Source organism: Tigriopus californicus, chromosome 4 (genome assembly GCF_007210705.1).
Source record: "Tigriopus californicus strain San Diego chromosome 4, Tcal_SD_v2.1, whole genome shotgun sequence".
Taxonomy (NCBI): Eukaryota; Metazoa; Arthropoda; class Copepoda; order Harpacticoida; family Harpacticidae; genus Tigriopus; species Tigriopus californicus.
The window spans coordinates 7,749,547-7,766,681 of record NC_081443.1 but is presented as its reverse complement, the minus strand read 5'-3'; the positions used below and the strand labels follow the sequence as shown (position 1 = coordinate 7,766,681).

At 42.9% G+C, this 17,135-nt stretch overlaps 3 protein-coding genes across 3 annotated transcripts; 2 read left to right on the top strand and 1 right to left on the bottom strand.

Annotated features, from left to right (window-relative positions):
- The first annotated feature begins 227 nt into the window (after window positions 1-227).
- LOC131878857 (metalloreductase STEAP4-like) lies at window positions 228-14,165 on the top strand. The gene is made up of 9 exons (XM_059224991.1): window positions 228-744; window positions 852-1,438; window positions 8,371-8,550; window positions 9,088-9,199; window positions 9,979-10,184; window positions 10,260-10,524; window positions 11,577-11,763; window positions 12,125-12,324; window positions 13,946-14,165. The coding sequence occupies exons 2-9, from the start codon at window positions 1,062-1,064 to the stop codon at window positions 14,096-14,098; spliced, it is 1,680 nt and encodes a 559-aa protein (XP_059080974.1). The 5' UTR covers window positions 228-744; window positions 852-1,061; the 3' UTR covers window positions 14,099-14,165.
- On the top strand, window positions 2,971-7,050 carry LOC131878858 (EH domain-containing protein 3-like). The gene has a single exon (XM_059224992.1). It carries the CDS (start codon window positions 4,323-4,325, stop codon window positions 5,952-5,954), a length of 1,632 nt encoding a protein of 543 aa, XP_059080975.1. The 5' UTR covers window positions 2,971-4,322; the 3' UTR covers window positions 5,955-7,050.
- A 74-nt stretch (window positions 14,166-14,239) lies between the features above and the next one.
- LOC131878860 (arrestin domain-containing protein 3-like) lies at window positions 14,240-16,609 on the bottom strand. Its single transcript, XM_059224993.1, has 4 exons — window positions 15,439-16,609; window positions 15,257-15,359; window positions 14,939-15,195; window positions 14,240-14,709 (listed from the first exon to the last, which is right to left on the bottom strand). Exons 1-4 carry the CDS (start codon window positions 16,114-16,116, stop codon window positions 14,362-14,364), a joined length of 1,386 nt encoding a protein of 461 aa, XP_059080976.1. The 5' UTR covers window positions 16,117-16,609; the 3' UTR covers window positions 14,240-14,361.
- Window positions 16,610-17,135: the final 526 nt, after the last annotated feature.

Genomic DNA, 17,135 nt, shown 5'->3' with positions numbered 1-17,135 from the left:
CGCAGTGGTAAACCTTTGTACGTAGTGGCATCATGCACGGAATTATATACGAGTAGTAGCTTTGGCTTGCTCAACAACCAGGTTAACTTCCAGCCGTCCGTCGAACTTGTGTAATCGTCTTGCCACCAAGATGCAAGTTTATGTAAGGTCTCTTGCTTGGATCGAGATTGGCGTTTTTTCACAGGTACTGCTGAGAAGTGCATGATGGTTTGGAATTCGACTTGCCGGCGATTTCAAGCGGAGATTCAGCATTGTTCAATACATACGTGTAAGCGAGCTATCCCTTGGAGAGCTCTTGGTTTAGTATCTCTTCCAACGTACAACGGATTACATACTACCAACCGAAGTAGCTTGTTTTCAATCTCTAAATTTGGAGAGGAAAATACGGACTTCCACTACCAGAACATTTCAAATAGTTGTTCACCTCCTGATCCTTGAAGAAGCATTTCCGAAACGACGCTTTTGTCAACAGTTTTGAGTTTTTGAATTGCGCGCCTAAACCTATCCTTTCATCCACGTTGCTCTCAACCAAATCATCCAACGTGGAACTTCTTGAGTGGAATAAATACACTTCCGTGATTCCCAAAGCTCAAATTAGCGTAACGCTCGCTTCCAGATCCTCAGGATCAGGGTTCACAAACTGTGACCACTTTCTTGACCCTTAGGTGAAAATATTGAACCATTCCGCCTCCACTTTCAAAGTCTGAAGTAGTGTATTATTAAGCACTTCAAGAGGAGCCAAAGGTATTCGTACATACTACACTTACCTTTGCCGCCGATTGCCAGGCCATTTCCACCAACACAAGTACGGAACGCGCACGCATACTACATGCTACATCTTTACACACTAGATTCACACAGTCGCTCATTTAACAAACGTAAAAGTGTCGGCGTTCAAGTGTGTATGACGCACTCCCGTTGAAGAGGTACACTCTCGAACAAGTGGTTGATTCGGAGGCGACCTTGAATTTCACTTGCAAAAACCAGGTTTCTATTCAACGGAAACTCCCAAGTTCGAGCCCGGACCCAAGAGAGGCAAGTTGGACATTAAATCAGGCAACATGAAGGTGAATGAAGCTTTCGAAGGCGATAGTGGGCCAGATGGCAGTGTGACTCTGAAATCCGTGCAATCTGTGAAATCTCCGGATTCCTTGGGAGGTGATCATCAAATGTGGCAAAGTAAGATGTTCAACCAATCCAATGATCGCCAAGGACGTGGTGAGGCCAAGTTGGGTCCGGAAGACAGTTCCAACGACTCGAACAGCTCCCAAAGTGATATCTCCGCATCCCATGAGGACATTCAATCCATGGAGATGCTCAAAACTAAAGAAACCATTGCTGTGATCGGAAGCGGCGACTTTGGTCGAGCTCTCTCCGGTCGATTGGTCCAAGCCGGTTATGAAGTGAATATTGGCTCCCGAGATCCCCAGAGAAACGCGTGAGTAACTCAAATTGATCAGCAGACTCGGTTTTGCTTTTCGTCTCTTATTATCGTCTTAACGAAGATTGAGCTCGTTGACATTGCATGCATCATGCACTTGGAAGTGACAAAGATCGTCTGTCATCCATTAGACGTCTCGACATGGATTTTGTTTCTCTTTCATGCAATTGGAACTAGTTTTGAGTTGATTTGTAGACGTTGCACTCGATTTATTCACCCGTTACGAGGAATCAAGCAGTCTTGATCGAGGTCATTGCTATGTCAGTATTCAAAGCCCGAAATCGACGATGCCGAACGCAGAATTTGGCGATCTCTTTTAGTAAAATTCCACGGGTTCTTTTTGTGTACTATGCGTCTCATACCATGAAGTCAACTTGTCTTCCGTGTCCGTTGGAGTGACATTTTCATTCATTTGTAGCTAAATGCTTTGCTTGTTTGATCAGATTAAGATGATAAAGCAAGGTGCCAAAGGTGGAACGAATCGAAAACGATACGGAGTGATATCGTGCAAGAAAAGTGGAGGGAATGATTATTTAAGCTGATTTCCGGTGATGCCGGTGATTGGTACAGTGAGTGATATTCAAACGAGTCTGAGATCACCATGTGCTCTTTTGTGGCCTTTTTGATGCTGATTCAAGTGAATTGGTACGATTTTAACAATCTCCTCCTACTAAAAGTGCATTGTTAACGGTGTGCAGATCCTGCAAAACTGCATTTAATCCTTCCTCGATTAATCTATTTCGGAGCATCTGACCATTTGAGCATCTAGAACCAGTATTTATATCATCTATTGGTCCGACTTCAACCGTAGCTTATGTTCGATTTGTGTTTAAACATCTCCCGTACACATTGAACTTTCCAAGCGATGTCTTTTTTTCAAAACCGATTATTGCCTGCGGCGTCAAAGTATCCGTGTGTATCTCCAGATCCTATTATTAGCACCAGTCAAATCCCTCATAATCATTCTCCGTGCCAAGTTACTTGTGATGTACTCTAGCAAGCCAAAAGAGAGGATGTTCTTATGAAGAGAAAGAGAGGCTGAAAACCATGCCTACCATCTGCTTTTACGTTCTTCATCATGCTCTGTTGATATGAGAGAAATTACGTCGCTTCTCTCGTCAACTTTCGAAATACTTTTCTACGTTTCAAACATGTCCGTGAGCTGAAAAATGGGTCTATTGCATACATACGCTTTAGGAACCACTCTCTCCATTTTCTTGAGTTTTGTTCACCACTTGATGCAAGGAACCAAATTGGAAGCATACGCCATAGCCAACTACTTTGTTGGATGTAAAGTGAATATCAAAGATGACAAAAATTGAATTGAGGAAGAAAGATCATTCAATTTGAACAACAGAGGGTATGGTATTCGTATGATGGAGTTCTTTGACAACCAGTGGTTCTGATTTATTTCTACATACAATGTCCATGTCCGTGGCCAGCAATCATTACTAAGTGCAATCATGTTTTATTTCAACTTCGTACGAGTCAGTCCCAGATTTGGCAGCCCAATTTGAAGATGCATTCGAACCTTTTGTTGCACCCATTCAAGTGGAAGTTGCCGCTTCCTCTTTGAGCTAATGGGGCAAAGAAAAACCCTCCTTTGAAGATGTGACCAGTTACAGATGAGACCCTTCATAGGGCACCAAATGTAGATCTACATGGGATCCTGAAGATGGTGTGTCATTTGGAACTTGGCGCAGATTAATGAAAGAACGACGAAAACGAGGCGAACATTCGTAAAGAACGAGTAAACTTGATTTATCGATTCCATATGTTGTCCAAGTCCTCCTCAAGCGTGATGTTTGTGAATTTACGCCATCATTACTCACGGTGTTGGAAGGCATTGTTGTATTTTTTGCTTGGCAAAAATTTTCTTGGAAGTTCAACCAAACCCGAAGATTGCAGATCCAAGTTGTTTACCAATCTTGCCAATTTTGGCTATGAAAAGTGGCCATGGGCAAGGACGAGATCAAGTAAACATACCCAAAACTCAAACAAAACGAAATTAGTCCAAGTATCTCAACATTTCCCGTCTTTAGCAACTAAGAAGAAGAGGAAGGAAAAAGATGAAATGCAAGGATGTTTGGGTTACTACTAGGATTACTACTCGTCCTCCCTCTGAATGATCATTTTCTTGCAAGGTCTTAGGGCAAAACAAGGCGTTGTCTCTTCGCGATGATGATCATGTTGGCCTTTTTTGCAAGCCTCCATCACCCTTGATGCGCGAGGTTGTTGCCCGTGCCCTTCGGAGGAACTCGAGTACAAAGGCACGGATTTTGCTGGCACAATCCCAATTTGCAGATGCTGCCGATCCGACGACGTCGCCCTCGGAACGACCGAGATTCGGATCTCAAGATGCTCTTGGGAAGCCAATGAGCAAGTACGCACTGTACATACTACATGCTTGTACACCACTTACTGTACTTCCCCAATGCTTGGGCGGTGATAGAAAGAAGTCATGAGCATGCATACATGCAACAAAGGCCGACCAAGGTGCTCCCCATGAAAACGACGGCGAAAACTATGAGGATCCGAGTGCCTGAAGTAGAATAGCTTAGAAGTAGCTTTAGTACTGGGAATAGTACCCTCAATTTTAGCTTCGCACAGTACCTCAGTTCGAAATTCTCTAGACGGCACAAGTAGTTCCATCACTACTTACCCTAGTTGCCTCAGGAGACATGGGACTGGGAAAAGTCAAAAATCAATTCCGAGCCCAAGAAGAGCAGGATCAATTGACTGGAGTGTAGTGTGCAAATCCTGATTGAGACAATCCCAGGATCTCTCTAGGTTTTCAAAAAAAAATCTTCAAACGAGTTTTCGTCCGCTGGTGAATGCATGTGGGTTTTCTTTAGGTGATAGTTTCTGCCATCCCAAGAAAATGGCGAACTTCTTCAGAAAAAGTCGGAGTGATCAGCCCAAGTTCTATGCCACCGTTGGTGAAGGGCTTAAGAAGGTGTACAAAACCAAGTTGTTGCCCCTCGAAGAGGCCTACGACTTCCATGAATTTGTGTCCCCCCAACTCAACGATCCGGATTTCGATGCCAAGCCCATGATCCTCTTGGTTGGACAATATTCCACGGGGAAAACCAGTTTCATTCGATATTTGCTTGAACGAGACTATCCTGGATTGCGAATTGGCCCTGAACCCACAACCGATTGTTTCAATGTGGTCATGTATGGAGATCAAGAACAAGTGATCCCGGGTAACGCATTGGCGGTGGATAACAAACGTCAGTTCAGACCCTTGTCCAAATTTGGTGGTGCCTTTTTGAATCGGTTTCAATGTTCCACCTTGAAGAACCCCGTTCTCCGTTGTGTCACCATGATCGACACCCCGGGGATTCTATCTGGCGAGAAGCAACGGGTGGATCGGGGCTACGATTTTGTGGGAGTTCTTCAATGGTTTGCCGAGAGAGTGGATCGTATCATTCTTCTTTTCGACGCCAACAAATTGGACATTTCGGATGAGTTCCGTCGGTCCATCCATGCCATCCATGGATACGAGGATAAAGTCAGGATTGTCTTGAATAAGGCTGATCAGGTTGACCATCATGAGCTCATGCGAGTGTATGGAGCACTCATGTGGTCGATTTCCAAAGTGATTAGTGTACCCGAGTGTCCCAAAGTGTTTGTCGGATCCTTTTGGGATCAGCAACTCAAACACGACTTGTATCGAAAACTTTTTGAAAGAGAGTTGCAGCTTTTATTCGATGACCTGCAAGACCTGCCTAAATATGCAGCACTCAGAAAGATCAACGATCTCATCAAACGGGCGAGAATGGCCAAGATACATGCCTACATCCTGAGCTCACTGAGGAAAGATATGCCTCGGTTCTTTGGCAAAGGCCGGAAGAAAAAGGAACTGATTCGAGCAATGCCGATCATGTTCAAGCGAGTTCAAGAGGAGCACATGGTGTCAGCTTCTGACATCCCGCCTGTCGAGCTCATGCAAGAGAAGTTGGCCGGATACGATTTTATGAAGTTCCCGCACCTGAGAGAGAAACTTATCCAAGCTGTGGACCAAATGCTGGATAATGACATTGCAGAACTCATGTCGATTGTGCCTCAAGACTCCGAAGAGACCCCCATCTCAGGCGGAGCTTTTGACGATGTCAAAGACACGAAATCTCCATTTGGTTATCAGAAATGCGAAGGCATCGACCTTGGATCTGGCGAACCCGAATGGATTGTTGCCAAAGAGCGGAGCAAATGGGATCTCATTTTCAAGGAACTCAACCCTGTCAACGGAAAAGTCATGGGCTCGACTGCCAAAAAGGAGATGGTCAAATCTCGCCTTCCCAATCCGGTTCTGGCCAAAGTCTGGCGCTTGGCGGATGTGGACAAAGACGGGGCTTTGGATGAAGATGAATTTGCCTTGGCCATGCATCTGATCAATGTCAAACTGGATGGGTTTGATATGCCTGATGAGTTGCCTGATCATTTGATCCCACCCTCGAAAAAGCACTCTCTCTACAGTAATACCAACGGTAATTCAATCCCGTCATACTGACTGGCGGCCGGACCCGAGGTGAAGCAATCCCAAGGCAAAATTGTAGCGGAGTTGAAAACCATTCAGAACAAAAATAGCAACGAAAACCGACAAAGGGCCCTCTTCCTTTATCCTGACGAGTCTTTTCCCAAAGACATATCTGATGACGTCTATGATCCTGAATTAGAAAGGATTCGGTGGGCTAAAAATGAGGCAAAAGAGAAAAAACTGACCGAGGACATTGTTCGAGGTCTGGAGTCCATATCCGTGTTGACCTCTGAACACCTTTCTGCCCAAGGTCTCTTGAAAAAAGACACCAATCCCTTTTGTAACGGGCCCCCCTCAACTCCCAAGACATCTACAACAACCACGACTAAAACCACACCTAAAGCCAAAGTGGTTGAAACGAAGATGAAAGAAGTCGAACCCATCGATTTGCCTCAATCTCATGCAACTACTTCTACTCGAGTCCCTAATGAAACTACGTACTCCGAACTTGGCCACACCTTCCGTGATCTCACGTCGAAGATGAAGGATGCTGTGGCAGATCTGAAATCAGAGGACCTTCATGCCCAGAAAAAGTTCAAGTACATTGATGAGGGCACTGAAGATGCTCTCACTCATCGTCGAAACACCGCTGATGAGAGCGACCTGGATGAAGCCATAGAGCACGCCACTGGTTTAGATAGGAACCTCGTGGTGGATCAAGTGATGATCCAAGAAAGAACCGACCATTCGAGCTCCAGATCTTACACAGAAGCCTCTACCTTAAGAATATCGGAGACAAAGAAACATCCGGTCGTCAAGGTACAAGAGTGGACCATTTGAAGCTCTCCTCTCTCGACGCCTTTTGTATCTCTTTTCATTTCATCCCATAACCAAGTATTTTTAAATCACTTCTTTGTTCTTGATTGATTGATTATCCATCGTCGAATCTGTACGAGAACCTTCAAATGACTCTAAGTCTATGAACATTTGTGTTTATGATGTATTTTCTATCTCCATTGTGTTCTTTCTTACTTGATTTTTTTGTCTCAAGCTTACGAGCTCTTCAATAAGAACCAACACAATTTGCAAAGAAAACTTGTCCAAAAAATATTCAGTCTTGACATTCTCATTACGTGTGGAATTTCTTCTTGGTCAGAAATCGAGCTCTATCACTGCTTATTCAGTTGGGATTAGAGGCTTTTAACAGATGAGTAAAATGTAGTGTGGGCGAACGATAAGAAATCCGCATAAGATTTTTGAAACATTAACAAGAGAGTCAAATTTGTCCCGAATATTCGAAGAAAACGAGTTCCACATTCATTTTGTCAACGTCAATTTCGTACCAGATGCCAACTTCTGGGGGCTCTGTCTCTTTGTTGGCTCTATCAAGTGGGTTGTCAATCTGTTCAAATAGGTGATAAATTTCGAGGGCCGAGAAGTTGAATGAATCTTCGTCTTTTTTTGGGGTGCAAGTCCAAAGTCATTTCGATTCGACGACTTATTCCACTATCATCAATTTTCTTCAAGAGATCTTTCATGCATTGGCAGGTGAATTATTTATATTCAGCTTCCCTTTCAGCTGGAACTTCCACAATTAATCATGTTTGGAGCTCGAGTTCGGGTTTCATGTTCATTCTAACCCTTGATCTTTTCGAATATTTTTCTTTTTTTCATTTTATTGAATGCTTTTGCGAATGAAATGGTGTTCCTTTTGTTATTTCTTCGTATTCAGACCAACACAAATCGAGCTCATTAGGTTGTCAGATCGTTCATGATAATTTGGTTACAATTCCAGAAACTTGGGAGATCTGCTTTTTAGAAAAGCTCAAAATGCGTCATGAATGTGCACTTCTTACCAAAAGATAAGAATAATTGTGAGGGAAATGGTTTGGTTCTATCTTAAAAGGCCATTGTTCAATATTTCCATTTGACTTATTTCGACAAGATCTTGCAATGAAGGAGATAAGCTTGCCTCCTATTTTATACTTCTTCAATGCATGCAGGCGTCAATTTGAAGACAAATGTGATGGATTGCTCATCTGGTTATATTTCTCTCTGGTTCTTCCAGATAAAAACAATCATTTGTAGGTTCTCTGGCATTGGTTCCTATGCACCATCATTTCCAGATGTTGCGGATGCTCAAAAACCTTTCTTCAAAGAGGAAATGCATAAGGATTACCGGATCATAAGATTACTTCTTTTCTTATCAACGCTCCCTATAATAAGGCTTTAAATCCCAACTAAAATGTAAATCAATAACCAATGTTTTCATTAATATTTTACCCTCTTTGTTGTCAAACCGATATGACGTACCTTCTTCAGCATCAACAATGTCGATATCATCATCTGTAATTCGGAAAGCTTAGATCATGCTCTTCTCGTACATCCAATTCCGGGAAATCAATGAGAAGATTACTATTAAAGCTCCAAATCTTCCTTAAATCTTCAGAGAATTGGTGGAGAAGGTTGGCGCTAATCCTCGGTTTCAAGATGAGGCTATTCGTTCAAGTGACGTGGTCATTGTGGCTGTACCCAAACATTTCTATGAAGATTTACCCACCAAACTTCTGGCAGGCAAAACCGTGGTGGATGTGAGCAACCGAAACACGGTCCAAAGAAAGACGACTTTGTAAGTTGGCATAATTAAAGCCTCTTTTGGGAGTCAAATGAGCTCTTGTGACTTGGCCAAATTTGCTAGTTTGGTTGTTATAGGATGTCCGGGTGATGTAAACGAGCTTAATAAGATGATAGCATGAAAATTTGCCTATTTTTTTCTTTTTGTTGGGCGGGCCTAATTTCATTGTTTCTCAAAAATGGTTTAAGAGACTGAGAGCCCCCCCCCCCCAAAAAAAAACCCGACCAACGGAAAACTTTATGATTCAAGTACTACTTCAACAACCATAAACACATTATTGAGATTGTTCAAAATTAGAATAGAGCACACTTTGTTGTTGGTCGAACCAATGGACTGTGGCATATGAATACACTTTCACAGAGAGAAACTGTTGGTCGGCTGACGAAAGATTCAGATGCAGAGTCCCTGCAGATGTCTAATGCCTCTCTGCAAGCTTTAGAAACCTTAATTCCCCTGACTTGAATGGCGGCTGAACGCGAGTGAGAAATGAGCCAAGACTGGCATGTCATAATAATCCTCGGGTATTTTCAGGTCTCAGGCCGAACAACTCCAGGCCTTGATTCCCGAGGCTCATGTGGTGAAGGCTTTTAACGTGCTCTCGGCCTATGCTCTGGAAAGTGGAGGCTTGCAAGGAAGTAAAGAGGTAACAAATGAGTTGAAAGCTCTTACTCTCACAGACTGACTGACTCGCTCGCAAGCGATTGATTTAAAGTGATTGCTTTGCAACTGATTCTGAGTCGTTCTGGGCCCGCCCGCCAAAGAGGTCGGGGATCTAACTCGAATTAGAACTGGGAGAACACTCGGGGAGAAGAGTTTTATTGAATGGAGGATAATTGGCAATTTTCAAAGGCTCGAGAGCGATTGCCGGGGAAATTGACCTGACATTCCAATCTTGCTTTTGTTCTCAACCAAGGTGGAACATGGCAACGAACACGTTCACATAGACGCTCTCCATTCAAACTTGGTTGCTTGGCACGGAAAGGATCTTCAAGCTGCTCTCGTAACGAATGTACCAGGCTTTAAAAAAAGGACCCTCTTCAAAGAGACTCCGTCGAAATTTCACCCAAGATTAATGATTTTTACAGAAAAGCGTTTTCCACAGGATGAACCATGGTTAGACTTCCGTTGCAAAGAAAACTAACGACGGGCTCAAAAACTCTGGAGGCGCATTCTGTAATGTATCCTCCGTTTTGCAGGATGGGTTCATCGGGCCCTCGCAGTTTTTTTTGCGACGCCCATTCTGTGCAAAAGTCATGTCCTTGCCAATTTTGTTTGCCCTGCAAAGTAGCGTGAATTGTGTGTCTGATGTTAATCCGAAGGGGGTTTCGCATCTTTACAGAAGTTCCTTGTAGTATGCTGATACATATTAATGATACATTTGATAATGTCTCACTAACTCATATCTCTTGCTTGATGTAACAGGTATTTTTGGCGGGAGACAGCCATGAGGTCAAGGACCTTGTTACCGATATCATTCGCCGCTGTGGATTCATTCCTGTGGATATGGGACTCCTTATGGCTGCCCGCGAAATTGAGGACATCCCCGTTCAAAGGTTTTCCAATTGGAAGCTCCCACTTATCATTTCCACCATCACATTCGTTTTCTTATGGCTGTTGGGCTTCCTCAAGTAGGTGATCATTCTACTGGTTCTTTGTCGTTTATCCGGTGATCTGAATTTCTGTGATTGTGTGTCTTGTTCCAGAATGCAGATTTGTTGGACCTTTGAATGGGGCGATGGAACTTGGCATTGGGAGAGATTTAATCAGCTTCCCATGGAGACCCTGAATAGGACATTGTCTGTTCATGCTCTGACACTTTTGGCCACGTGTTATTTACCCGGGGTTCTGGCCGCGTATCTGCAGTTGTTCCGGGGAACAAAGTACTCACGATTCCCTGGTTGGTTGGACCAATGGCTCAAGATGAGAAAACAGCTGGGTCTACTCATGCTGTTTTCGGCGTGTTTGCACGTAAGAATACTTTTCCTCGATGAGCTTTAAGATTCACCTCACACAGTGGTAAAAATACCCTGTAAAGTTTTGAAGGAAATACCCAAACACGTATTGGCATTTTCATTCCTCAGAAGATCAAAGTGAACCATTTTTATTTTATTACTTCGTAGTGTTCTAGCCCACACGAAAAAACTATATGTTTAGAAACATTATAAAAGCTAAAGTTTTCAAGAAGGAATTCAAAGTAAATTGGGAGCACTTACTTACAGCCCTTGATGATAAATTATGATATCATCTATTACACCGCTACTTAGTTACATGGGATTTGATTGTTCAAATTTCATCGTTTTTAGCCTCAAAATAGCCCGGTTATATCGTCATTCACTTTCTTGAAGAATTAACATCGGTTTCCAATATCACAACTTTAAAAGATCATTTTCATTTTAGCACTTTCCTTTTTGCTCAACCGTGTATACCCTGAGGAACTCAGCCATTTAGTATAGTCTTAGATTTTTTCACAATTTTACAAACCTTTCATTTCAATTCTCTTGGATAGAAAAAGCATGAGGTAAAGCGTTGAAGGCTGGATCTAGCTGATTAATGTTTGGTTTTGTAGAAAACATAAAATAACGTGATTAGTTCATGGATGGAGTGAGTATCTTGCCGTTCCAAGAAATGGAAATCCTTACTATGTGATTAGATTTGTTACTACCCAATACTATTGAGAGAATCTTGATGTCGAAGGACACGAAGTCGTGACTCTTCTCAACTTTGATCAAGTGCGTTCCAACTAATCTGTGTCTAGGGGAAAACTTTACTTCGTTCTTGCCTCTTAGACCTTGATCAAAAGATTTGGGACCCACTTCAAAGTCGACTGTCCGTGATGGCACGGTGGTTTTGTGTCATAAAGACGATGTAGCCTTAAATCATTTACGGTTCGAGACTCCATACAAAAAGGTGGATCATAAACCATTGGCCTTTTAAGACCTAGAAAAGAGCAGCACCCCGTTGATAAGATAGTAGCAATCGAGGTCATATTTGATTAAGAGAGAACTTTTTCGTTTCCATAGGCTTGTCTATCGGTGGCAGTGATGTCGCCCACATACCATGATCTGGTTTACGGCCATCCCACTGAGATCCTGGCCCATACGATGGAAGGCGAAGGCTGGGGACCCAAGACTCTGGTGGCCAATCAAACTGTCAAAGTTTTCGGCGAGGAGAAAATGATGTGGAGAGGCGAATTCTTCCTCACCACGGGTAAGTCAGATCTCATAATTCGTAGAGCAATAAAAGCAATAATACTCGCAAAGGTCTCTCCTGCAAAGTCTAACCCACCCATCATACGCCTATTACAAAGTAATTATCTCATCATGTCATGGGAAATTACCTCATGTTTTTGTTGTAAGGAAGGAACAACCAAATACCATGGATTCGAACTCATTTGGGTTGCATTGCAACTGGAACTTGAAGGAAACTGAAATAAATTCGAGGGAATTCCAACCTCATCCACTGTTTTAACATCGTCCTGGCTTCTAAGACCTTCCTTAATGGAAGCATGGGTGTGCCAGTGATTTATTTCTCATGTTATGTTTTTCCTTTACCCATGTACTACTTGCAGGAGTGCTGGCGTTTGCTTTGGCAGTGTTGTTGGGCATCACTTCCCTGCCATCCGTGACGGCCTCGATGACTTGGAAAGAGTTTGCTTTTGTCCAGTCCAAACTGGGATGGATCTGTCTGATATTGGCTTGTGCTCACAACCTTTTCTACGGCTGGCCTTACATAAATTCCCCCAGTTGCCATATCCCATCTTCGTTTCAGGTAAGAGAAGCTTGGGAAGGCCACATTTTTTCAATGAGAGCATTTTGAGCGGTATTCTTGGACCGAGAAGCGTCACAAAGTTCTAGGAGAAAGAGAGAATGCTCCAAATATGCATGAGGGGCGGAGATGGAGCCTTATTGATTGGAACTAGCTCCCTAAGGCGGTTGATTAATTCATCTTTTTGCCATTAGAGAGACTCGAAGATCTTCATAGATATTAGTTTAAGTTCTATGCTCGCGAGATATACCCGACAGTGCTTTTGAACGTCAATATCTGCCTATTGTTGCTCATGCTGCTGATTTAGATGTGCTGAACATTCTTTTCTGAGGCACGATCCTCAACATACCTACATGTAGTGTTTATCAAGTGTGTTAAGGAAGAGAAGGTTTTGGAGTTATTTGTATAGTCCAGTTGCTCACTCAGTCAGTTCCACTTCATGGATGATAGTCCGCCCACTAAGACTTTCTCTTGTTAGTCATTTCTTACGGGGTTATTTGGCTATCCGTTGAACGAGCTTGGGCCATACTTAGGATCAAAGAGTTGTTTGTGCTATAGAGTCCAATAATAAGAACAAGGTCAAAAGGATACAGTCTTATGTTGAATCTCGTCTCGTTGAAAAGTCATTTGACCGATGGTTCACTTAGCCACGTACCTTGGAACCCAGTTATCAGGTTACGGCTACCGAACACTTTCCAATAAACCATTTTTAAGCAATTCATGTGGCTGTTAGAAAAACATCTGGAGATAAATTCATTGCAGATCTGTCTACTCATGACGTCCAATTTCTGGTCACCTATTCTTCATGCATCTAGTAGGAACAAAAAAATTAGAACTAAAAAAAGGCCTGGTTGGTAAATTTTTTCTCCTTCAGTGTCTTTGGTTCAAAACCCGTCGGCGCAAATAAACCGTGCCTTAATTTATAGAAGTTTGTTTTGGATATTTTTCCAAAATTTGTTTGAATGATCATTGCACTGACTTCAGGGAAACACATAGTTCTTAACTCAAATCACACATTGTGCGCTGAACCAAATATCGGTAGGATTTTGTATCTCATTGTTTTGGAAACGCTTATAAAAATGAAAATGGCTTTTCCCAAATGTAAGGGCCATTTTTTAATATTCAGAAAGGCGTTTCATTTCGTTACTCTCTTATTATAGTGTTCTTTTGTGTACGTTGGCGTTTTGGTATGAATGGCTCCTTTTAGATTGTCACTCTTGTGTGGACATTGTATGCAATGAACCCATGGGATATGCTTGGATGAAACAAATGATGGACGAAAGAAGTGTGATTCCATTAGAGTGATTGAGTCGTCTTCGTTCTCAGTCTCATTTTATCGTGGTGAATTAATAAGAAGCCCGCAACCCGTGGCGAAAGAACTCTTCGGTCAGGGAACGTTGTACAGATTAGTAGTACTAAGATTGGACGTGTTTTCCATAACGGGGAGGGTCAATGTGAAAGCCAAATAAACAATGTCACAGATTGATATCTCGAATACCGAGAATCTTTTGAGGCAGGAAAGATCTTGTTCTAGATGATGCACAATGTGTTCCACTGCTTGGTCCAAAAGGCCGCCTATCCTGCTTAGGAGCCATAAGAGTGATGTAACACGTTTTCTTTTCAGTATGTGATGTACTTGCCAGGTTTGACAATGGTGCTCAAGATCCCTTTGGTGATGCCGTGTATTTCCAATCATTTGGAAGCAATTCGTGGCGGATATGAGAGAAGCCAAGGCGAAAAGAAGTTGTTGAATAAAAACAAAGTGGAACAAGCTTAATTGGTCAATCCACAGTATCCACAGTGAGCCCTAACATCAACTTGACGAAGGCAGTCTTCTCTCCAGCGCAAGCCTATTGTATGCTCGGCCAGAAGCTTGTAACAGAACTGAACCCATTATGGTGGGTGATACCTTGACAAAATACTCTCAAATATGTATTTCATATTGTGAATGAGACATGAATAAATATATATAGATTGATAACGTATTTGAAACTCGCATTTTGATTGACGATGAAAGAGCCTGTTCGAATTTTTCATAGTTCACTGTTGATGTTCCAATGGATATGGATCATCCTCGGAATATCCCGGAGGAGAAGCTAGTGGGCCATCATTAACGTAGCAATACATTGGCACAAATCGGGTATCGCCAAAGAGTGAAGCCGTTTCAATCAGATCATTGGAGTCCACCAGATCGGTGGCTGACTGAATGCATTCCATGTAAGAAGGTGGAGGATCTGGATAAGGCGGGGAAGGGTCCCATCCAGACAATGAAAGACTCTGGGGCTGAATGGATGGGAGAGGAGGTAACAACCGACGTTGTGGAACCGTTCCAATAACTATTGGCAGCTGAATCATAAGGTTATAGGAGCCAGTGATGACAAGAACCACCTGGAAATGATATCGAGTGGAAACATGTTTCTTTGGCTCAACTCCACTATTCTATTCTCAAGATTCAAGCTTCTATTCCTTGAAAGTTATTTACTCTCCCGTTGAATGTACGTGGGCGCACAGAACGGTCCACAGGCGTACACTTTTAAGATGTTCTTATCTTGGCTTTAAAAGGAAATCCTCACACTTAAGGAGTGCGGATCTTGTACCTTGAGGCTAGAAGTCTTACCTTGACAGAATAATTCACTTTCATTAGACCGCAGTTGCTGATGGTGGGGCTCACAATAGGGATCTTGAGAAGTTGGCCATCCCAAGTGTCTTCTTTCCCGGGTAAGATCATCTGTCCACTTAAAGCAGTGAATTTGGTCTTCTTCGTTCGCATCTTCCCGCCAGCCATAAAAGTCTCGGTTTGGCATAAAACAGCTTCGGGAACAACACGCCGGGAACTTTGGTTGATGAAAGTGGCGTCGATGGCAATAGATTCGCCTGATATGAAACGAGCCCCTTAAGTACATTTAATGTCTCAGAGGAACTTCCTAGAACTCACCAGGACAATAGCCTTTTCTGTCAGTGGTGGCTCGCATGAAGACTTCTCCTCCAGAACAAGTCCAACAACATATGGTTTTTTCAGAAGCATCCTCGACAGGAATCTGAAAGCGAAATATCTCTGTCACAATGCTCCCACTTTTGCCAGCTTGGTGAACAATTATGCTAAGCAGCACGTATTACCGCAAATTCATCCGTGTTGATATCAAGGGGCGATATCACGGTAAAAGCCTTCTTAGTGCGGTGTGTTGCGGTCCACGACTGGTCCAAATCAGCCTTGATGTAATAACGGATGGACCCAAACTTGCCCTCGAAAGAAGTAGCAATATCGTCCGAGGACGGGAGTTGGAACCGGAAAGCGAACTCGTGTCGGCCTTCCGTGAGCACGTGGCGTTCACCTTGCTCATTGGTACCGATTAAGTATCGTTTCTTATTGAAGTACTCGATCTCAGCATTGTATTGCTCGGTATAAGATCCCAATCGATTTCCCGTGGCTCTGGATTCGGTCCAATGCACTCTAGCCATGCCACGCATCGATACAGCCAAGGATTTGAACCTCAACGTACCAATCACTTCCAACATGAGATGACCGGTCACCTCCTGACCCGGTTGGAAAACGGGCTTGGCTTCCTTGTCCAAAATGATCTTGAGAGCTTGGATTCTGCCATTGAGAGCTCCGATTATTCCCGGGATCCGGAGTCCAGGTGAATCACCGGGCTCGGTGGTTCGATTTGGATTATTCGGTCGTCTGAAATGCCCTTGAAGCAGATGAGACGAGTTGCCCGAGAAGTTGGCTGAGATGGACCCAAAATGAGGCCTAGCATTTTGGTTCAAGCGAATCCCACTCAGCATTGTAAACATGGTGGGAACGTGCCACACCTGAACACTAGCCCTAGAGTGGCTGGGTGGATTGAAATGTCATGTGGCTATCACAATTTAGCTCCATTACTTTTGACAGACTCACTCCAACAAGAGCACACTTTTCCCCTGATGTCTCATCCACACAAGTCAGGTTCCAATGTGTTCCAATCATGTAAACAGACTCCCGTTTTGTTCCTCATCTGGCGCAGCTGTTCCAGGCACAAACTGTACGCCTGTGGTGTGGATTGAAACAGCTGCCAAGAAGCGAGAGTTCGATGTTCCTTGGTTGTTCCATTTCCTGGCGATGTGAGGACTTGTAGGAACCTGGGAGCTCAGCTGCTTTCTCAACATTCCCATGAAAGGACGACGAACTGTCGTCATCGTCAGCGTAAAAACCTTCGAACATTTAAAAAGACCTTGCGCCAACGCAGTTTTGCTTTTTACTGTCTCCACAATTTCAAAGTGATGTACAAAATGTTCAGGTTAAACCCCAAGTCGTTCTTATCATAAGACAACGTTGGCTTTTAATGGAGGGAATAAGTTGAAATATTGGTGGACATCCTCAATGATAAAATGATTTCATTCGTATATTCATTGAAAACTTGCCGTATAATCCTCAAATGCATATGTCACGAAAAGTGACATAACGAAATCATTAATAAACATTTCGTTTTTACTTGAATCGAGAATCGATGACTTTCTTTTTGATTTCCCTGACGTCTCTCCCTTTCCCCATTGTCAACTCCAATCACCCTTATAGCAATTCATTTGAATGTATGTATGCACTGCTCTGTCCGTATTCAGACCATGACAAATTTGAATTGGACATGTATTGTTCGCGAAAGGAAATCCTAAAGGGAAAGAGAGTACACATTATGGACAACCAAAAATGGTCCTTTGGATTAGACAAGGTTTTGAAATATACATCTCATTGCATTTCTTTGACAAATGCTTGTTGTTTGTTATGTATTATATTCACATATATTTTTTGATAAATTGTCATTAATTAAAGTCACTGA